Source organism: Palaemon carinicauda, chromosome 1 (genome assembly GCF_036898095.1).
Source record: "Palaemon carinicauda isolate YSFRI2023 chromosome 1, ASM3689809v2, whole genome shotgun sequence".
NCBI lineage: Eukaryota > Metazoa > Arthropoda > Malacostraca > Decapoda > Palaemonidae > Palaemon > Palaemon carinicauda.
The window spans coordinates 193,840,639-193,858,138 of record NC_090725.1 but is presented as its reverse complement, the minus strand read 5'-3'; the positions used below and the strand labels follow the sequence as shown (position 1 = coordinate 193,858,138).

Below are 17,500 nucleotides of genomic sequence, written 5' to 3'. Positions count from 1 at the left end.
AAGGAGGAAATAGATTTTTTTATGCAAATCTGAGAATATCTGTGAAAAAAACATAAAACTCAATTCACATTTGAGTTTGATGATTTCAATGCTAAAAGTAGGTCAAAAGAAGAAAGGAGAATCAGCGGTAGGTAAATTTGGAGTAGACACAAGGAATGAGAGAGAAGACATTGCTTGTAGAGTTTGATGAAAGAATTTTTAATATTAAGAACACCTTTTTTAAAGTTCACTCTCAGTAATATAAAAAATAATCAAAAACATCTTCTTATGCCAAAAAGAAAGAAAGACAGCTAGACTTTAATCAACACACGAGAGTAGGCAAGCTTCAGAAGTGGGTATTCAACAACTGACCATATCCATGTAATTAACCAGCTAATATGAAATCAACAGTGTATGACTAACCACTATGTATGGCTTTTATAGATTATGAAAAAGCTTTTGATTCTGTTAAAACTTCACCTGTGATGAAAACCTTCCAAAGACGTGGAATAGATTGATCTTATGTTAGAACCCTTGAAGATATCCAAACGGGAAGTACAGCAATCCTAAAACTACATAAGATATTGGTATATATATAATTCAAACAAGATTACTATAAATAGAATATTTTCTCGAATGTTACAGATATTGATTTCATAATATTTATGAACTCTAGATGCCCCAATTGCCTCATCTGACCTTTGCATAGCACTATCAAGATAAAAGATAATCCCTATGTATATACAGTATGTGTGTATATATATATATATATATATATATATATATATATATATATATATATATATATATATATATATAAGAAACGGGTTGGGCAGCAGATGTTTTCAACAAAAGGTTCCTAGCTTTACCATCTAGCTCATATGCGCCGAAAATATCTGGCATTCCCTTTTAGTTTTTCATCTAAATACTGATCATTACCAACGTCGATTCATTTTGTGGATGGGAGAGCAGTAGTTTATGAACGTGTAAAAGAGAGAGGAAGAGAGAAACTTTATTTATGTGCGCACGTGGGTAATAACGCGCAAAATTTAATTTCCTGGGAGTATTCAAACACATACTGACATAAACCTACGTACTTTCATAAACAACGTCTCTCCCAGAGTGAACTTGGAGAAACAAGCAAAGTATCATCATCGCCAAGCACATAAACAGAAGCAGGCATTCTATGCAGATGAAACCAGCTTAGTATAGAGAGAGAGAGAGAGAGAGAGAGAGAGAGAGAGAGAGAGAGAGAGAGAACAGTTAAGGAATCATCTTTATGGTCATTCATTTTAAGTCATAAAGATATTTCTAAGACCCGCATATGAATACTGTGGGAGTTCGAGAGACATTCTGCGAAATGCCGTCTGCATCTTGTTATGCATTATGGAAGCAACTTATTCAGTGTATGTTATTTTGCAGTGTCAATGGGAAGTTTCACTGCGCTTCTATCTGGCTCCTAAATGAAACGTTAATTTCTCGCCAAACTTTGATCATACAACGGCGTAAATGTGTTGATGTATTTGTGTGCTTGTTTTGAGAAACGAATATCTTATTGCAATATGCAACTTCATTTGTCATGCTGCAACATCACGGTAAATTTTCTACATAAAGAAATAACAATAATAATCTTGTATTACTTTTTACTTACAGGTACGCAAAGTATTTGTTATCGTGTTGAATGAATCAAGTGAGACTAAAATCCTGAACTTATGGCAGCAACAAAGTGTATAGCGTAACGAGGAAACATTTAGTGAATGATACAAAGAAAATCACAAACATAAGTGAACGGAAACCATAAAGAGAGACAGTGTTAATCTCAGACTTGGCTTTCCTCCAAAAACATTGAAAATGGCTTCTGAAAATACAGCTCGGAGAATGACTTGAGTGAAATTAATTTAAAAAACTATAATAACTTCTAACAGGTGAAAACAATAGCCATAAAGAGTCAATATAATTTTGTAGATATAAATTAATATAGTTTCTAAAAATCGGTAGTACCATCTCAACGATTCTTTCTCCAAACCCAAACGTCTTTCGCAGCCAGTGATCAAACACAGAGAAAGAGTTCCCTTCCCTTGTCCTTAACAGAATGGGCAACAACAACAACAGTAGCAGTGCCCTCGTCTACTGCCGCAGAAGCAGCCGCAATAGCAGCAGCAGCAGCAGCAGTAACAGCAGCAGCCTCCTGCTTGGGCTTCTCTTGACAGCCTGCTTTGGTGAGTGTTGACACTGCTTTAGGAATCCCTAGTATCTTTTTTTTTTTTCATACATTCCTTTCATCCGCCTCGCGACGACTATTCATTTATATATCTTTAAAAACTCTTCCCCGTCTCCATCAATGCAAGATTTTTTCTTCCAGCATTTCCCTCCCAACTGTGACTTATTTGGCTCATTCTTTCTCTCGATGGCTTTCATCTTCTTTAGTTATCAAATCTATTTTTAGATCTTCTTTTCCAGCATGAAGGGCCCATTTCGTTGGCTAAAGATTTCCCACAAAGGCAAACAGAAGAGAATGGTTCTTCATATACTCTTTGCATTGTAATCGTTATTGAAACAGCGCAGGCTTTCCTTTTTTTCTGAATCTTATACCTTCGGTGTCTTAAAATATTTATAACCAAATCAGCGCCTACCCATCGCGTCAACAATTCACAAGCCGGCCTTTCTTCCTTTTTGTCACCATGTCCAGTTCTCAAATCACAGCACCAATTTCTCAATTGGTCATTTCCCTTCAATTCAGTATTTTACTTCCCTGTCTCCTTCTTTACCTCTGAACTGCTATCGTTCTTTGACAGTTATTACGTCTTGATTTTTTCGCTCCATTCATAACTTTTTTCTCTTCCTAAAGAGGGAAGCCTCTCTCTCTCTCTCTCTCTCTCTCTCTCTCTCTCTCTCTCTCTCTCTCTCTCTCTTTGAGTCCCTTTACTTGCTCTCCTCTCGTAGGAAATAGTTACGTTTTCCTTGAATGGATGAATTCACTCAAATTCTCTTCTTCAAAGGACATCTGCTATATCGTTTTCTTTGTCCATACTAATTGGCCTTATTTATAATATTTATCCGTAAGTTGTTGTAGTCCGTGGGCTGAGGGGGCTCACCTTGCACCCCCCCCCCCCCTTAAAATTGACAAAAGTGCATTAAGGTTATAGCATTTGATCCATATTTTGATTTTTTAATGTTCCCATTGAAAAAATATGGACTCACTACTACTCCTCGGCCACTTTATTTAATGACATCATCGAATTTTGCAGCTGCCAATTTTGGGGTAGGGGAAACCTAATTAGACATAACTCCGGACTGAATGGTCAGAGAAAGATAAATGACATATCAAAATGTTTGCTTTGGGTCTCTCTAACAGATAAAATAGACAATTTGCAATTATGTTTAATAATTAGGTCACCAGAGGTCAAAATGTCACCAAATTGGGGGTCAAGTGAAAGTTTTAGGCACCTCCATAAATGTAACCCCAGGAACAGCCAGACCAATATCTGATGACCTTTTCTGCCTTATTTCCTCTCTAGAGACCTCAAGAAATAGAATGATACCCATTAAGTGTACTTATTGGCCAAATCATGGAAATGAGATGTTAGGTAAAAAGGTCAATTTTCAAATTTGTCGTTTTTTTTTTGCCTCAAAATCGTAAAAACTGATAAAGCTCATAACTCTTCTTATAGAGGGGCTACGGAAATTATTTTGGTGTGTTTTCCCAGGTTTTGGGGGTCAGAGAATCCAAAAAAAAGAATTCTCAACAATGTCAACTAATTACATCATGCTGAAATTCAAGATGGTCGCCACTCTGGACGCCGTAATTTTGACTTAGCTATAACTCCTCCATGAATGCAGCAAGAGAGATAATATTCGTGTCCTCACCCAGGTTCTTGAGATCACAGCATCCAATAAAGACAGTCTCAACAAGTCTGTCAGTAAATTTGGGGAAAGTCACATGAATCAACAACAGGAATGCTTTATTTGAAGGTTACGACAATCATGAATGAGATGCAATAAAACTGTACATGAATGTACAATATACTCATATAATGCAAGACCACATTGGGAAAATTCACACTGTGTTGCTTTGGACTACAGAAAAAAGTCAACCTATGCAAGGTATAAAGTTTGATAGTCTACTTGGGTACCTTTGGGTCCACTTTTAATTAATGGAAAGGCAATTATTGGAAATATCTTGTGATACAAGGGAGGTCCTTTGTCCTTCGACCCTGAAATCTACCATCTTGTTACTTGAAACTTTCTTAGTCCAAGTCGGACCCACTATCATCACTTTCATAGTCATCATCAAAATTTCCATCACTTTCATTGTTTACATCAAGGCTTTCATCATCAGACGTCTCATCATCGTCCATCATCTCAAGTATATCAGCCATACTTGTAGAAAGTGCAGTTCCCTTGAACCAACAGGGTTCTAGATTTTCATCCTTCATTATCCAACCATGACCCACAGCTGGATGAGGGACCTCAGGTTTGAGATAATGGGCACGTTTCCATATCGCAACCTGATAGTTCACCTCCTGATATGGTCATTTAGACACTCTTGGTGGCTGAAGAGATGAAAGATCAACATTCTTCTTTGAATCCCGAGACTGCCCACTGCACGTTAACTCGAGCATTTGGTATCGAAGCTGGTCAACCTCCTTTGTCTTAGTTTTGGCAAAATACATGGTGCAGGTGAAATCCTCAAGAGCAAGGAATATTTCATCGGTTACCTCCCATGACTCCCCTAGGCTACTGAAGACTTCTTGGTACTTTGGGCATTTCTGTAGAATTCGCAGCGGTTTTAACTTGACAATTCCTTTAAAGGCACTGGTCATATCGCATCTACTGAATGAATGCAGACTAAGGAAAGCAGACCAAGGACAGCGGCACAGTAAGTTGGTGTGAACCCTTTCGATAGTTCTGTGACATCTATGAATCGCCTTCTATTCCCAGTGCCAGTATCAAAAAGGAGTTGCACACCTATGCTTGGAGCATAATACAGAAGTATGAAGAATATGTCACTGTCTGGACTTCGAACCCGAAGAAATTTACAGTATATCCTTCATCCTTGGCATAGGTTGAATAGAGAAGGATACAGTTCAATAAGATAGAAAAGATTAGCTTACCAATTCTACATATCGATCCCCCTTAACAGGGAGGTTTTCTTCGTTTATAAACAAAGCATTTTCTGTTGTTTCTCTTGTGATTTTTATGCTAATCGCTCTTTCTGTAAAAAAGAACCCCAGTTGGTGTAGGGGATCTTTAAACTTGAACGTTTAGTCAAACTAATAACAAATATACAGATGTGTATATGATTTATGTATAAGGAGAGGAATTCTTTTGTTTTCTTGTTATTATAATCAATTCTTCTGGTTACAATAGACAGATATGGTAATAGAGTAGTTGCTACTTCACATATTTGCATAAATAATTAAAGAAATCTTAGTTCTGATGTGATTACTGGTTAGAAACACTATTACAATTCAATTAGGAACAATATGATTAGGCTTGTTGTATTAATTTGGTAAGTGAAATTAAAGATTATTTGAGGAATCTTCTAATACGAGAGTGTAGAGCGCACTGATGTGACGAGGGTGAAAAGCAGAGAATTGCTAAGGGATCATGGCTAAATATCTTATATTCTTACCGTAGATTTCATATCCCGTTCCCTAATAACGTATCCTTTATCTCTACTTTGAGCCACAGCAAATATTCAAAAACAAGGTCTTCAGGTTCTTCTTGAAAACCTTAATATCTCGAATCTTCTGGATACCAAGTGTGAGCTGTACTTTGTTATTCTAAAATTCAGAAAATCAGTTTGGATATTCAATTATCTTAAATGCTCTAACTTGAAAGATATTTAGGTTTCTGACTTAAATAGCGTTAAGAATAATAATGACTAGACTCTGGGTGATAGCAGAGTTATAAAGAAAAGGAATAAAAATTATATGGATGGCTGACTAAAAACATGATTTTCTTACATATTTAAAGATAATATACACTTTTGTGAAGAAATATATCCTTTAGTGAAAATAAAACAGTATCAAGGAGGTTTCACTTTACGTATTATACATAATCCCTTAATTTTACATCTCGATCAACACTCGCTTGTGCTATTTCGTGAGAAATCTCAAAAGTATTATATTTAATTAAAGATACAAAAGACACTTATGTGCTGCTACAAGCAGAACACAGGTTCAAATTACACAACTGGTATCATCAATCAGCAGATTAATACACATGTTAATTTCATTAACAGAAGGTCGGGTAAAAGTAGTAATGAATGAATGAATGATTTGAAGTTCTCTGGCATCCTGACATCGAAGGTCATTGAAGCCGAAATCGTTTATTATAGACAAAAAATAAAAGAATATTAATTTAGACAAAGTTACAAAACAGCCGTTATACAGAGTTCTAACCACTTTGTTTCTTTAAAGTAATTCAAACACAAAAATGTTACAAGACTTGGGCACTTATATTAACACTTGAATACCTTAAGTATTTCGAACGCAAAAATTGTACTAGGCTTAGACAGTTATATTAACACTTGAGTACCCTAAGTACTTAAAACATAAAAATTTTACTAGACTTAGACAGTTATATTAACACTTGAGCAGTTCAAACAATAATGGTAGCCTACTTATCGAGATCAGAGACGTTCGACAGTGCGAGCGAATAAGAGACATCTGCACCCGAAGGATGTTGACCTCCAGAGAAGCATGCCTCTACAATGCAAAAGTCGCCTTACATATACGCCCTTTGGTATGTATTATATGGCTGTGTCACATCATACATCACAAAACCTCGTTCCCAAAACTCTCACGTAAGGATCTTCATACTTCTTTTCTAAACCTCAAGTATATATTGTATTTTAAGAATAGGATTTATTAGCAATGTTGCTCTGTATGATGAGCGTGAAAATGCTATATTTTTGAGGATAGGACTTCTTTGTATTCAGTGAATAACATTGCCCATAATAGACAGATGCCTATGTTCCTTTCACTATAGGTAGTACACTGCATGACCTAGTCAAGGATTTTGTGAGTCCCATACCCTATGAGGAGTTTACTTTTGACAAGATGGTCACAGTAATTAATGGCAAATTTTATCCACAAGTGATCGTAATATATGATCGTTTCAATTAAAATAGTTGTCGAGAACATCATAAAAGTGTATCTACTAACGGCTACTTCTGAATTTGGTGACAGGCTAGAGGAGATGTTAGTTAAGGGTCTTAAGGAGGAGAGTACCTACCATAATATTTTAACAGTGAAGAGTCTCACCTTCACCCAATTGGTAGAGATAGCTCTTATGCAGAGAGCTGCAGATAAATATTCAGGGAGTTTGGTTTGAAATCGAATGCTCACATTGCTAAAAAGAATTCCTTTCCTGGTCAGAAGTTTAAGTAATGAGGGAAGGAGAATGATAATATGAGTAAAAAAATTGAAAAACCTTGTAGTGGGCGTGGGTAAAGCTACTGTAGGAGTGACTGCCCATTTAAAAACTCTGAATGTTATGTGTGTGAGGATATAGGACATATAATGTTTTTCTATGAATAAACACAGCTCTACTAAACTATAAGGGGAGTTTAAGACAGTAAGTTCTGTAGAATCTCGATCAATGGGTGCCCAATGAGTTGATCTTATCAACTAGTTCTTTCAATATGGAGGATCCTTTCTAATACAGGATAGATTTGGAAATGGTAGTGGATGTATGAATCAGGTTTTTACAGTGAGGCAGATATGAAAGAAATATTTAGGAAAAGGCAAGGAGGTGTATGTTGCGTTTATGGATCTGGAGACAGTGTATGATAGAGTTGATAGGGAAGCGATGTGGAATGTGATGAGGTTATATGGAATTGGTGGAAGGTTGTTGCAAGCAGTGAAGAGTTTCTACAAAAGTAATAAAGCGTGTGTTGGGATAGGAAATGAAGTGAATGAGTGATTACCAGTGAGAGTGGGATTGAGACAGGGGTGTGTGATGTCACCATGGTTATTCAACTTGTTTGTTGATGGAGTGGTGAGAGAGGTGAATGCTCGAGTGCTTGGTCGAGGATTGAAACTGATAGACGAGAGTGATCATGAATGGGAGGTAAATAAGTTGCTGTTTGCGGATGATACTGTACTGGTTGCGGACTTGGAAGAGAAGCTTGGTTTATTAATGACCGAGTTTGAAAGGGTATGTGAGAAAAGGAAGTTGAGAGTTGATGCGAATAAGAGTAAGGTATGAGATGCTCGTAAAGGGAGAGCGGTGCGAGGTTGAATGTCATGTCGAATGGAGAGTTTAAGTACTTGGGGTCTGTTGTTGCAGCAAATGGTGGAGTGGAAGCATATGTGCGTTAGAGAGTGAATGAAGGATGCAAAGTGTTGGGGGGCAGTGAAAGTAGTGGTAAAGAATAAAGGGTTACGCATGAATGTAAAGAGAGTTCTGTGTGAAAAAGTGATTGTACCAACTGTGATGCATGGATCGCAGTTGTGGGAATGAAAGTGACGGGGAGACAGAAATTGAATGAGTGTGAGATGAAGTGTCTGAAGAGTATGGCTGGTGTATCTCGATTAGATAGAGTTAGGGACGAAGTAGTTACGGTGAGAATGGGTGTAAGAAATGATTTAGCAGCAGAGAGGATATGAATGTGTTGAGGTGGTTAGGCCATGTTGAGAGAATGAAAAGTGACTGTCTGCTAAAGAAGGTAATGAATGCAAGAGTTGATGGGAGAAGTACAAGACGATGGCCAAGGTTTAGGTGGAAGGATGGAGTGAAGAAAGCTCTGGGTAATAGGAGGATAGATAAGAGAGGCAAGAGAGCATGCTAGAAATTGGAATGAATGGTGGCGATTGTGACGCAGTTCCGGAAGGCCCTGCTGCTTCCTCCGGTCGCCTTGGTGACCGTGAAGGTGTCAACAGTTGGGGATTCAGTGTATGAAACTTAATCTGTGGTGGATACCGGGGGAGGATGGGTTATGGCACCCTAGCAGTACCAGCCAAACTCGGCTGAAAACCTCGTCAGCCACGGAGGAGCAGAGAGAGGAAAGGTCCCCTTTTGTTCATTTGTTTGATATCAGCTACACGGGCTCCCCAAAAATTGGGGGAAGTCCCTTGGTAAATAGAATAGATATATCAACAAAAAGACCTTCCTTTAATTTTTGTATGCTTTTGAGTATTTTTCTTGTAAGTGATGGATATTATTTACTGTTGCTCGACTTGTTAATAGACCAGAACAAAATCAGTGCAGGACAAAGACCTATTTCCCATACTTTCCCTCTACAACCAAATCGCATTTTCTTCTTCCTACTTTCATTCATATATATATATATATATATATATATATATATATATATATATATATATATATATATAAATATCATTACGACTAGCGAATTACGTAAATTCCCAAGCTCCAAAACTCACCTGGTTTATATTACATAATCTGATACACAGGAGAAACCTCCGTGCTCTGAGAATAATACGCAACTCCCAGACGTTAATATATATGAACACAGAAAATCGAAAGGTCTCTTTACGTTACACTTTAAACAAAAACTAGGTCATTAATTTACTTTTAACGACAACTATTCTTAAATCAAACTCTTACTTTGGTTCTTAGTCAGTGGATACGAGCAAAACACTGAAATAAGTATTGGTGATCGAAATAATACACACTTTACATATATATATATATATATATATATATATATATATATATATATATATATATATATATTATAAAAATAACAGTTCAAAAGTAATACCAAAAAGTAAATCACTCGAAATATAAATCTGAACTAGACATTAAACCAAGACAAAAAAAATGACACTTCAAAAAATTATACAGTAACTTTTGAATTAATCACACGATATTATCACCAACAATTGAGCAACACTATACACGTTGGAGAGAAATCACTATTCATGTTGGAGAGAAAACACTATGCACGTTGGAGAGGAGATTCATAGTGGCTGGATAAATGCTGGAGCGAGGATTGGCAGACATTGGCTCTTTCAGAAGGTTAGACTGGATCTCTGCTCCTATGCATTGCTAGGCCATATATATATATATATATATATATATATATATATATATATATATATATATATATATATATATAATCTTAATTCACTCAAGAACCTTCCAGTTCATTCCAGTAATGCATACAATGTGTGTGCACATGGTCTGGGCGGGTTCTCCTGACGTCAGGTTGCCAACTTGGCAGTTGAAGTATGGTACTATCGTTGCTCGATGAGGCAACGCTTTCAGCTAACTCCGCTCACCTCCTATAGTCAAAAACCTTCCTGCAACTTCCAACCCCATGGGAACAATTTGTATTCCCTAGTGTGTGTGTCATACAGCGTACCTTTTACAAGTTTACATAAGACTTCGTAACAAAACTACGTGAAACAAAAATAGAATTCTTTAAAATAACGTAAATTTACATACACGGAACTGAATGAAAATATAACTAGAGGAATGACGACAGTCTTATCTAATTTACATACATTTACTTAATCCTACCTGATTGGAACTCACCTTACAAGCTGGCTATACATCTCTTAAATACACAAATGAAATACGTGAATAAAATAATTTACCAATGTAAGATATATATATATATATATATATATATATATATATATATATATAATATATATATATATATATGTATATATATATATATATATATATATATATATATATATATATATATATATATAGTGTGTGTGTATGTTTAGGATGTTTGATGATCAATCTATTCTAAAGAAATGGTTTAATTCTTTCATTCTGCCTTGTTTCGAGTATTGTTCTCCTGTTTAGACTTCAGCTGCGGAATCTCATCTTCAACATGTGGTGGGCTATGTTAAATTTGTTATTCCTGCTATAGCTATTAATTTATAGTAAAATAATTCAACGAGTTCTTTATGCCTGTTGCACAAGATTTTTCATAAATCTGACCCTTTGTATTCAGATCTTCCAAGAGAGTACCGTCCTGTATATACAATAGTACTAGGTATGCAGTTAATTCTAATAGTCATGCCTTCTCCATTATAAGGCTCGATACTACACAGTATTCTAAAGGTTTTACTCCAGGTTTGACCAGATTGTGAAATGATCTCCTTAATCGGGCAGTTGAATTGGTGGAACTTTAAAAATTTAAAGGCCATAAGTCATTTCATAGTTTTTGTATGTGTTATCTATTTTAACATTGTTACCTATCTTAAAATATTTTATATTTATTATCTATTACTTCTCGTGTAGTTTATTTATTTCCCTATTTCCTTTCCACATTGAGCTACTTTCCCTGTTGCAGCCCTTTGGATTATAAAATCCAGCTTTTCTAACTAGCCGCATCCTTACCTAATTACCTACCCATCTCACTTCATTCCAGCCATCCCTTCTCTTTCGCCTTTAATGCCTAAGTTTCTGCCCAAAATAATAGTAAGGGCTCGATAACTGACTGAAGGGCATTTTCTTGTCTTAAACAACTCTTTAAACAATTTTTTTTCTGTTTTAGCACTGCACTATCTCTCCCTTGAATGATTATTTTCACGTCCTCTACTAATCATTTGGTTTGTCTTTCCAATGTTCACCTTCAATTCTTTCCTCTCTAGGACTCATGTCTATTCCTAAAAACCCTTTTTGCAGCTCTTCTCCTGTGTGTGATTTAATGACTAAATAATTAGCAAACACAAGTTCCTATATAATTCTTTGTTGTTTCTTGATTTTGATGACAAAGTGTCTGTGACAACAAGAAACAGGAATTGACTCACAGCACACTCCTGATGGGGGCCAACCTCCACCGGGAATGACTCAGTCTCCCAAAATGTTGCCTCTATACAGTGTTTCGTGGCCGGTCATACATCATCCTTACTAACATACCAACTACTGCGGGAATACTATTTTTCTCAAACACCAATAGACTGACCTTTTTGGTACCCAGTCAAATACCTTTTCAGGATTCTCAACACACGCGTAAACATTCCTGTTTCCTTCCATATACTTTTCTTGGACTTGTCTTACTATAAAGATTGCAACAAATGTGCTCTTTCCTTTCATAAACTCAAACTACTGCTGATATATATATATATATATATATATATATATATATATATATATATATATATATATATATATATATACATACATATATACATATATATATATATATATATATATATATATATATATATATATATATATATATATATATATATATATATATATATATATATATATATATATATATATCAAGTGTCCGACCCTTCCTTCTACTATTCTTTCCAGTATCTTGAATCTGGCTTGAAAAACTACAGTATATTCCGCTGTTTTATTACAGTTTAACATGTCACTTTTCTTGTTTAAATATTTTAATCCTCGAAATATCATCCAAGTTCTTTGGTATTGCCCATAAATTCTAGATCTTCTCCAATAATTTATGCACCTACTCTTTCCTTAGATTTCTCAAAAATTTCTATTGCTACTTATGTTTTTTTTTTTAATATTTATTGACTTTTCCTTTTCTAAAAGTAATCGACTTCACTCTCTCAGATGTTTGCTATTAACCCTTCAACTGTAGGAACATTTTCCAGTTCTTCTCACTAATTCTTAGTGTTTAATATTTGTGAAAAAATTGTCTTTCCATCTTCTCTCTACTTCCTTTTCGTAAAAGAAGTTATTTCAATTTTTCTCTTTAATAACTCCTACCTCCCCTACATCCTGCCTGTCTATTTTTCTTACTTCTACAATTCTGTATATCATATTCTCTCCCTACGGTGTTCCCTTCTACCTATATCGCTATCTCATTTTTTCTCTCTTTACAATTGCTACCATTTTGTTTGTTCCCTCTTTATACATCTATAATCCTTTCTAGTTTGGTAGTTATCTTCCCTCCTTCTGACTATACTGTTTTCCTTCCCAGCTGTTTGAACCTCATGATTCGACTATGTTTCTTTTTCCTGTTGTTGTTTACCACTTGTCTTCCCGCATATCACTACAACTGTTGGCACCATAATCTCTTTCATAAAATGTCATATCTCTTCAGGTAATTCTGACTTTCCATTTGCATATCTCTCTTTTCTGGATCTTTCCACTTTACTTCCGAAGTCTGTTGCCTTCTCTCACAGTAACCTCCAAGTTTTCATCCTCCTATTTCTGGATGGGACTTCTTTGTTCTTTTTTCTTTTTTTACCAACCTAAAATCGGCCACAATCAGTTTATGTAGAGCTATAACAGATTCCTTTTTAATAGCCTTGCAATTTATAACAATTATTTTCTTTTCTTATCAATCCTATATATATATATATATATATATATATATATATATATATATATATATATATATATATATATATATATATATATATATATATATATATATATATATAATTGGATTTAGACAATAAAAATATTGTGTTGACCTCATATTTCTTTCAATGATACGAGAGAATTTTGGAAATTATTAGATGTTCATGTGACTTACATGGAGTTGGAAAAGGTCTGTGATAAAATCAATAATTGACGGAAGTAATTAAAAGACTTCAATAACGTAAAGTGAAACAGAGTGACTAGTTTACTGTATACTTGGGTCCAATAAGATGGTCTTTTAACCTTTCTATAAAAAAATAAATTATGCAAAAATTTAGTTTAAGAACAGTAGATACGAGTAGAGAAGTGTGGTTCATTATAAAGTTAACAAATACAGTGGAAAACGTATACTTGCTTCGGATACATAAGTTATTTGGAGATACTGAGGTAAAACTGCTGAAACTAGTTATCAAAGTTAATAGGAGGAGGAAGGCTTAAATCATAAGAAAATATAAGAGAAGTAGCCAAAAACATTTAGATAAATGCCTAGTTTACCTACCATGTAATTCCTCCATAATGACCCCATAGATCAAAAGCTTTCTGTTCTTCATTTGCTTTCATTATTACTTTACTTTTGCTCAAATTCACTTTCACTTTGCAATGAATTTTACTCTCTTGCCAACTGCAAATTTTTCTTCCAAGAACAGATCCCCTTCTCCATTGACTTTTAACCAAGCATAAAGAGGTTGTTTTATTATATTTGACTGCAGCATTGGGATACCTATATGGAAATAAAATGAGGGAAATAACGAGTATTATATCTCCTTGGAGGTTTTAAGTAATGCCTTGAAGGTGGGAGACTACGCTTTGTCAAATTCGCACCAGCCATATCGCGAAGGCTGCTTGGTACCCCTGACAGTGAGGCATTTATTGACCCAATGCCCCACTATTGAGTACTTAAGAAATAGTTATCTGTTTGAGGCTTGAGGTGGGGATGACAGGTTCATCCTTACCAAGATTCTTGGGGAGGATGTGTTGTACGACACTAGCGGCGTTTTTACATCTATTTCAGAAGCAAGTCTTCTAAATGTTATCTATATTTTATAGTGACGGTTTGTATATATGGTTTTAAATCAAATATCCTTTTATAGCTTAATTATAACAAATAATTTCGGCGCCAATGACCTACAATGTCATTATGCCAGAAAACCAAAATTCAATCAGTCAGTATCCATCTGTCAAAAATCATATGCACATCAGCCATTCACATTCCAATTCAGAACACCTATTAATGTATATATATATATATATATATATATATATATATATATATATATATATATATATGCACGCAAACACACACATACATACATACATACATACATACATATATATATATATATATATATATATATATATATATATATATATATATATATATATATATATGCACGCAAACATACACACATACACACAAACACACACACACGCACACACATATACATACATATATATATATATATATATATATATATATATATATATATATATATATATATATGCACGCAAACATACACACAACACACACACATATATATAATATATATATATATATATATATATATATATATATATATATATATATATATATATATATATATATATATACATCCAATGTCCTTTTCTGACCTCACGGATGATTTCATGAATAAATTTGTTAGCCCCCATCTAAACATAACACCCATTTCGCAAACCTGCTGTAAGACCAAGCGAGGCATTTGATGCCTATATCCTAGAACATAGGAATTTCTTCTATTCTGAAAATATATAATTTGTATCAATATACATCATACGTTCTCAATACATATTCTATCTACTTTTAAGCCCTCACACCGCCGTTTCATAACAGAAGAGTTGATTATCTAATAGCGGAACTCAGGTCAAGCAACCTTTCAACTCGCTTCTACCTCGTCTTAGTATGCACCAATAATCAGTAGCCTTCTGTGTTAACTAATGCGAAGGGTACATAGTTAAACATCTCTGCCCACTAATTCCTTTGACAAGGAACATTAAAATTTCACGGTGAGAGATTCTGATTTCATAATGTTTTATTCTCTCCCCGCAAATGTAATAATGAAGGTTGAAAACTTTAACGCAAACAAAAATTTAATGACTATATAAAAATATGCAAACTTGTGTGAAGTGATCAGGCATAAAAAAGATATAATCAAGTGGCTACGGAACATTCAATAAGGGAAAAGAACCGAAATCGACTCAAAGGCCTTAATCGAACTGTCTCTCAGCTTTAATAAATTAATGAATTATCAAGCAGTTTCAAAAGTACCGTTCCCGAATTCTTCACTACATTTTATATATGCTTCTAATTTCATCCACACCATGCACACAATCCTTGCTCCAAATATACAGTATAGACTGTAGGTTATCACGGATATTTTCAAGAGAATAGGTTGTGATTACTCCAAGCCTCATACGTTGGATTATCTAATGATTTTCATATTATGCAGAACAGAATCTTATTTATTATTACCTGCGGGATACCGTAACGTGGTCAAAGGGTTTGTTTACCGCCATGATCAGTAAATCTACTAGTCAGGGCTGCCCATACCAGGTTGGTTTGCTGTGAGGGGCGTTTTATATTTGCGCCCATTTAGCGATTGAAAAGTGTTATGACTGCCAGCTAAAATTGATTACAGTTGCGCGCCTCTTTCCCCATTTTTTCTTTTAGCATTTATTTATCTTTGTCAAACCGCGACAGTATACAGCTTAAAAAATCTATCCAGTTGAATTAAAGTACATTAGTCTCAATATATATTTTTTCCTTTTTTTTGTCCGTCCGAAATCGACAATATGGAATTCGCACCATCTGAAACCGAAAAAGGAAAGAAATCCTTGATTCACGATGGATACACAGAATTACTAAATCATCGGTTTGTTTCAGATTTTTAGAAGTAAATATAAACACTGCGAAAAATGTATTTTGCATAATCGGTATTTACCCGTAAGCTAAATATCGACTTCGGAGATACTTCTGATTTGTTTTTCTTTATTGGCATGACAAAAAAAAAAAAAAAAAAAAAAAAAAAAAAAAAAAAAAAAACTTGGAAAGGAAATGAAAAAAAGTAAAGCCAAATTGAATTAAGCTGCCATAAAATTAGTTGAGCCAACGTCTATTATTACGTATTGACATAAAAAAGCCTTGCAAACGAAAAGAGGGTTAGAGAGAATGAAAATACTTTAATAACCACTGAAATTCATTGACATGTAAAGGTTAAGAGCTGTAAAAAAAGAATTGAAGTTCTCTTCGCAATGCCCGCAATAGTAATAGAAAGACTATGCAATGGTAATGGTTTTAGAGCACAATTGTAGAGGCATTGCGCGCAATTGTAAAAGTTTCCCACCTTCGCCAATTCGCAGTTGGCCACCATGGTGATGAAAACTGTCGAAGCCAGACCACAAACATAAGGATATGTCTAAGGCCTTTGTCCTCTAGTGAACTAGAAACGGCTGCGTTTGTTGTAATTTATGTTAATTTGGAGAAATACAATACGCTTCATTTCAACAAGTGGATAACATCTATGTACAACAAAATCATTCGAGATCTGAGTTTATTGCTTATTATCTGGTAGATTGATAATTAATTTGCCAATAAAATCTGGTTTCACAATAGGGTTTGAACGCCATAGGGACTGGGCTTAATTTAGATACACGAGAGCTGACTAAGTGAGGGAGGTGTTCAGAAGTCAGGACATGAGAAAAACGAGCATACAGTTTAGCTTACAGCTTCAAATCAGGGCTTCATTAGCTGTTTAACTTGTAATATTAGGAATATAGAGAAAAACATAGGTATGACACTATTATAAGTCCTACACATCTAACCTAAAGCTAATAGAAACCCACACTTCGAAAACTCCATAAAAGACTTGAAATAATACTTGAAAAATTCATAAGCAAATGACCAGCTAACTTCACAGCAATCCATGAAAAAAAAAATGTATCACATTTAGTCTATTTGCATAAATAAACTAAAATAAGAATTTTTTCTACTATAAATACCAAATGCTCCCCATAAACTCGCTTAAAATTTTTGTCCATCTAATTATGCATTTACACTTTATTAACCAACACTGGTGGTGCGGATGGAAGTTTTTATCTCATGAAATCTCATTTTTTTTTTTTTTTTTTTGCATTATTCGAAGATTAAATAGAATAAATTTGA

At 34.6% G+C, this 17,500-nt stretch overlaps 1 protein-coding gene across 1 annotated transcript in view; it reads left to right on the top strand.

Annotated features, from left to right (window-relative positions):
• The first annotated feature begins 1,637 nt into the window (after window positions 1-1,637).
• The window catches only part of LOC137643869 (protein amalgam-like), a 538,253-nt gene continuing 522,390 nt past the window's right edge, over window positions 1,638-17,500 (top strand). The window contains exon 1 of the mRNA XM_068376606.1: window positions 1,638-2,198. Coding sequence (XP_068232707.1) covers window positions 2,072-2,198 — 127 coding nt within the window. The 5' untranslated portion in view covers window positions 1,638-2,071. The remainder of the gene's footprint in view (window positions 2,199-17,500) is intronic.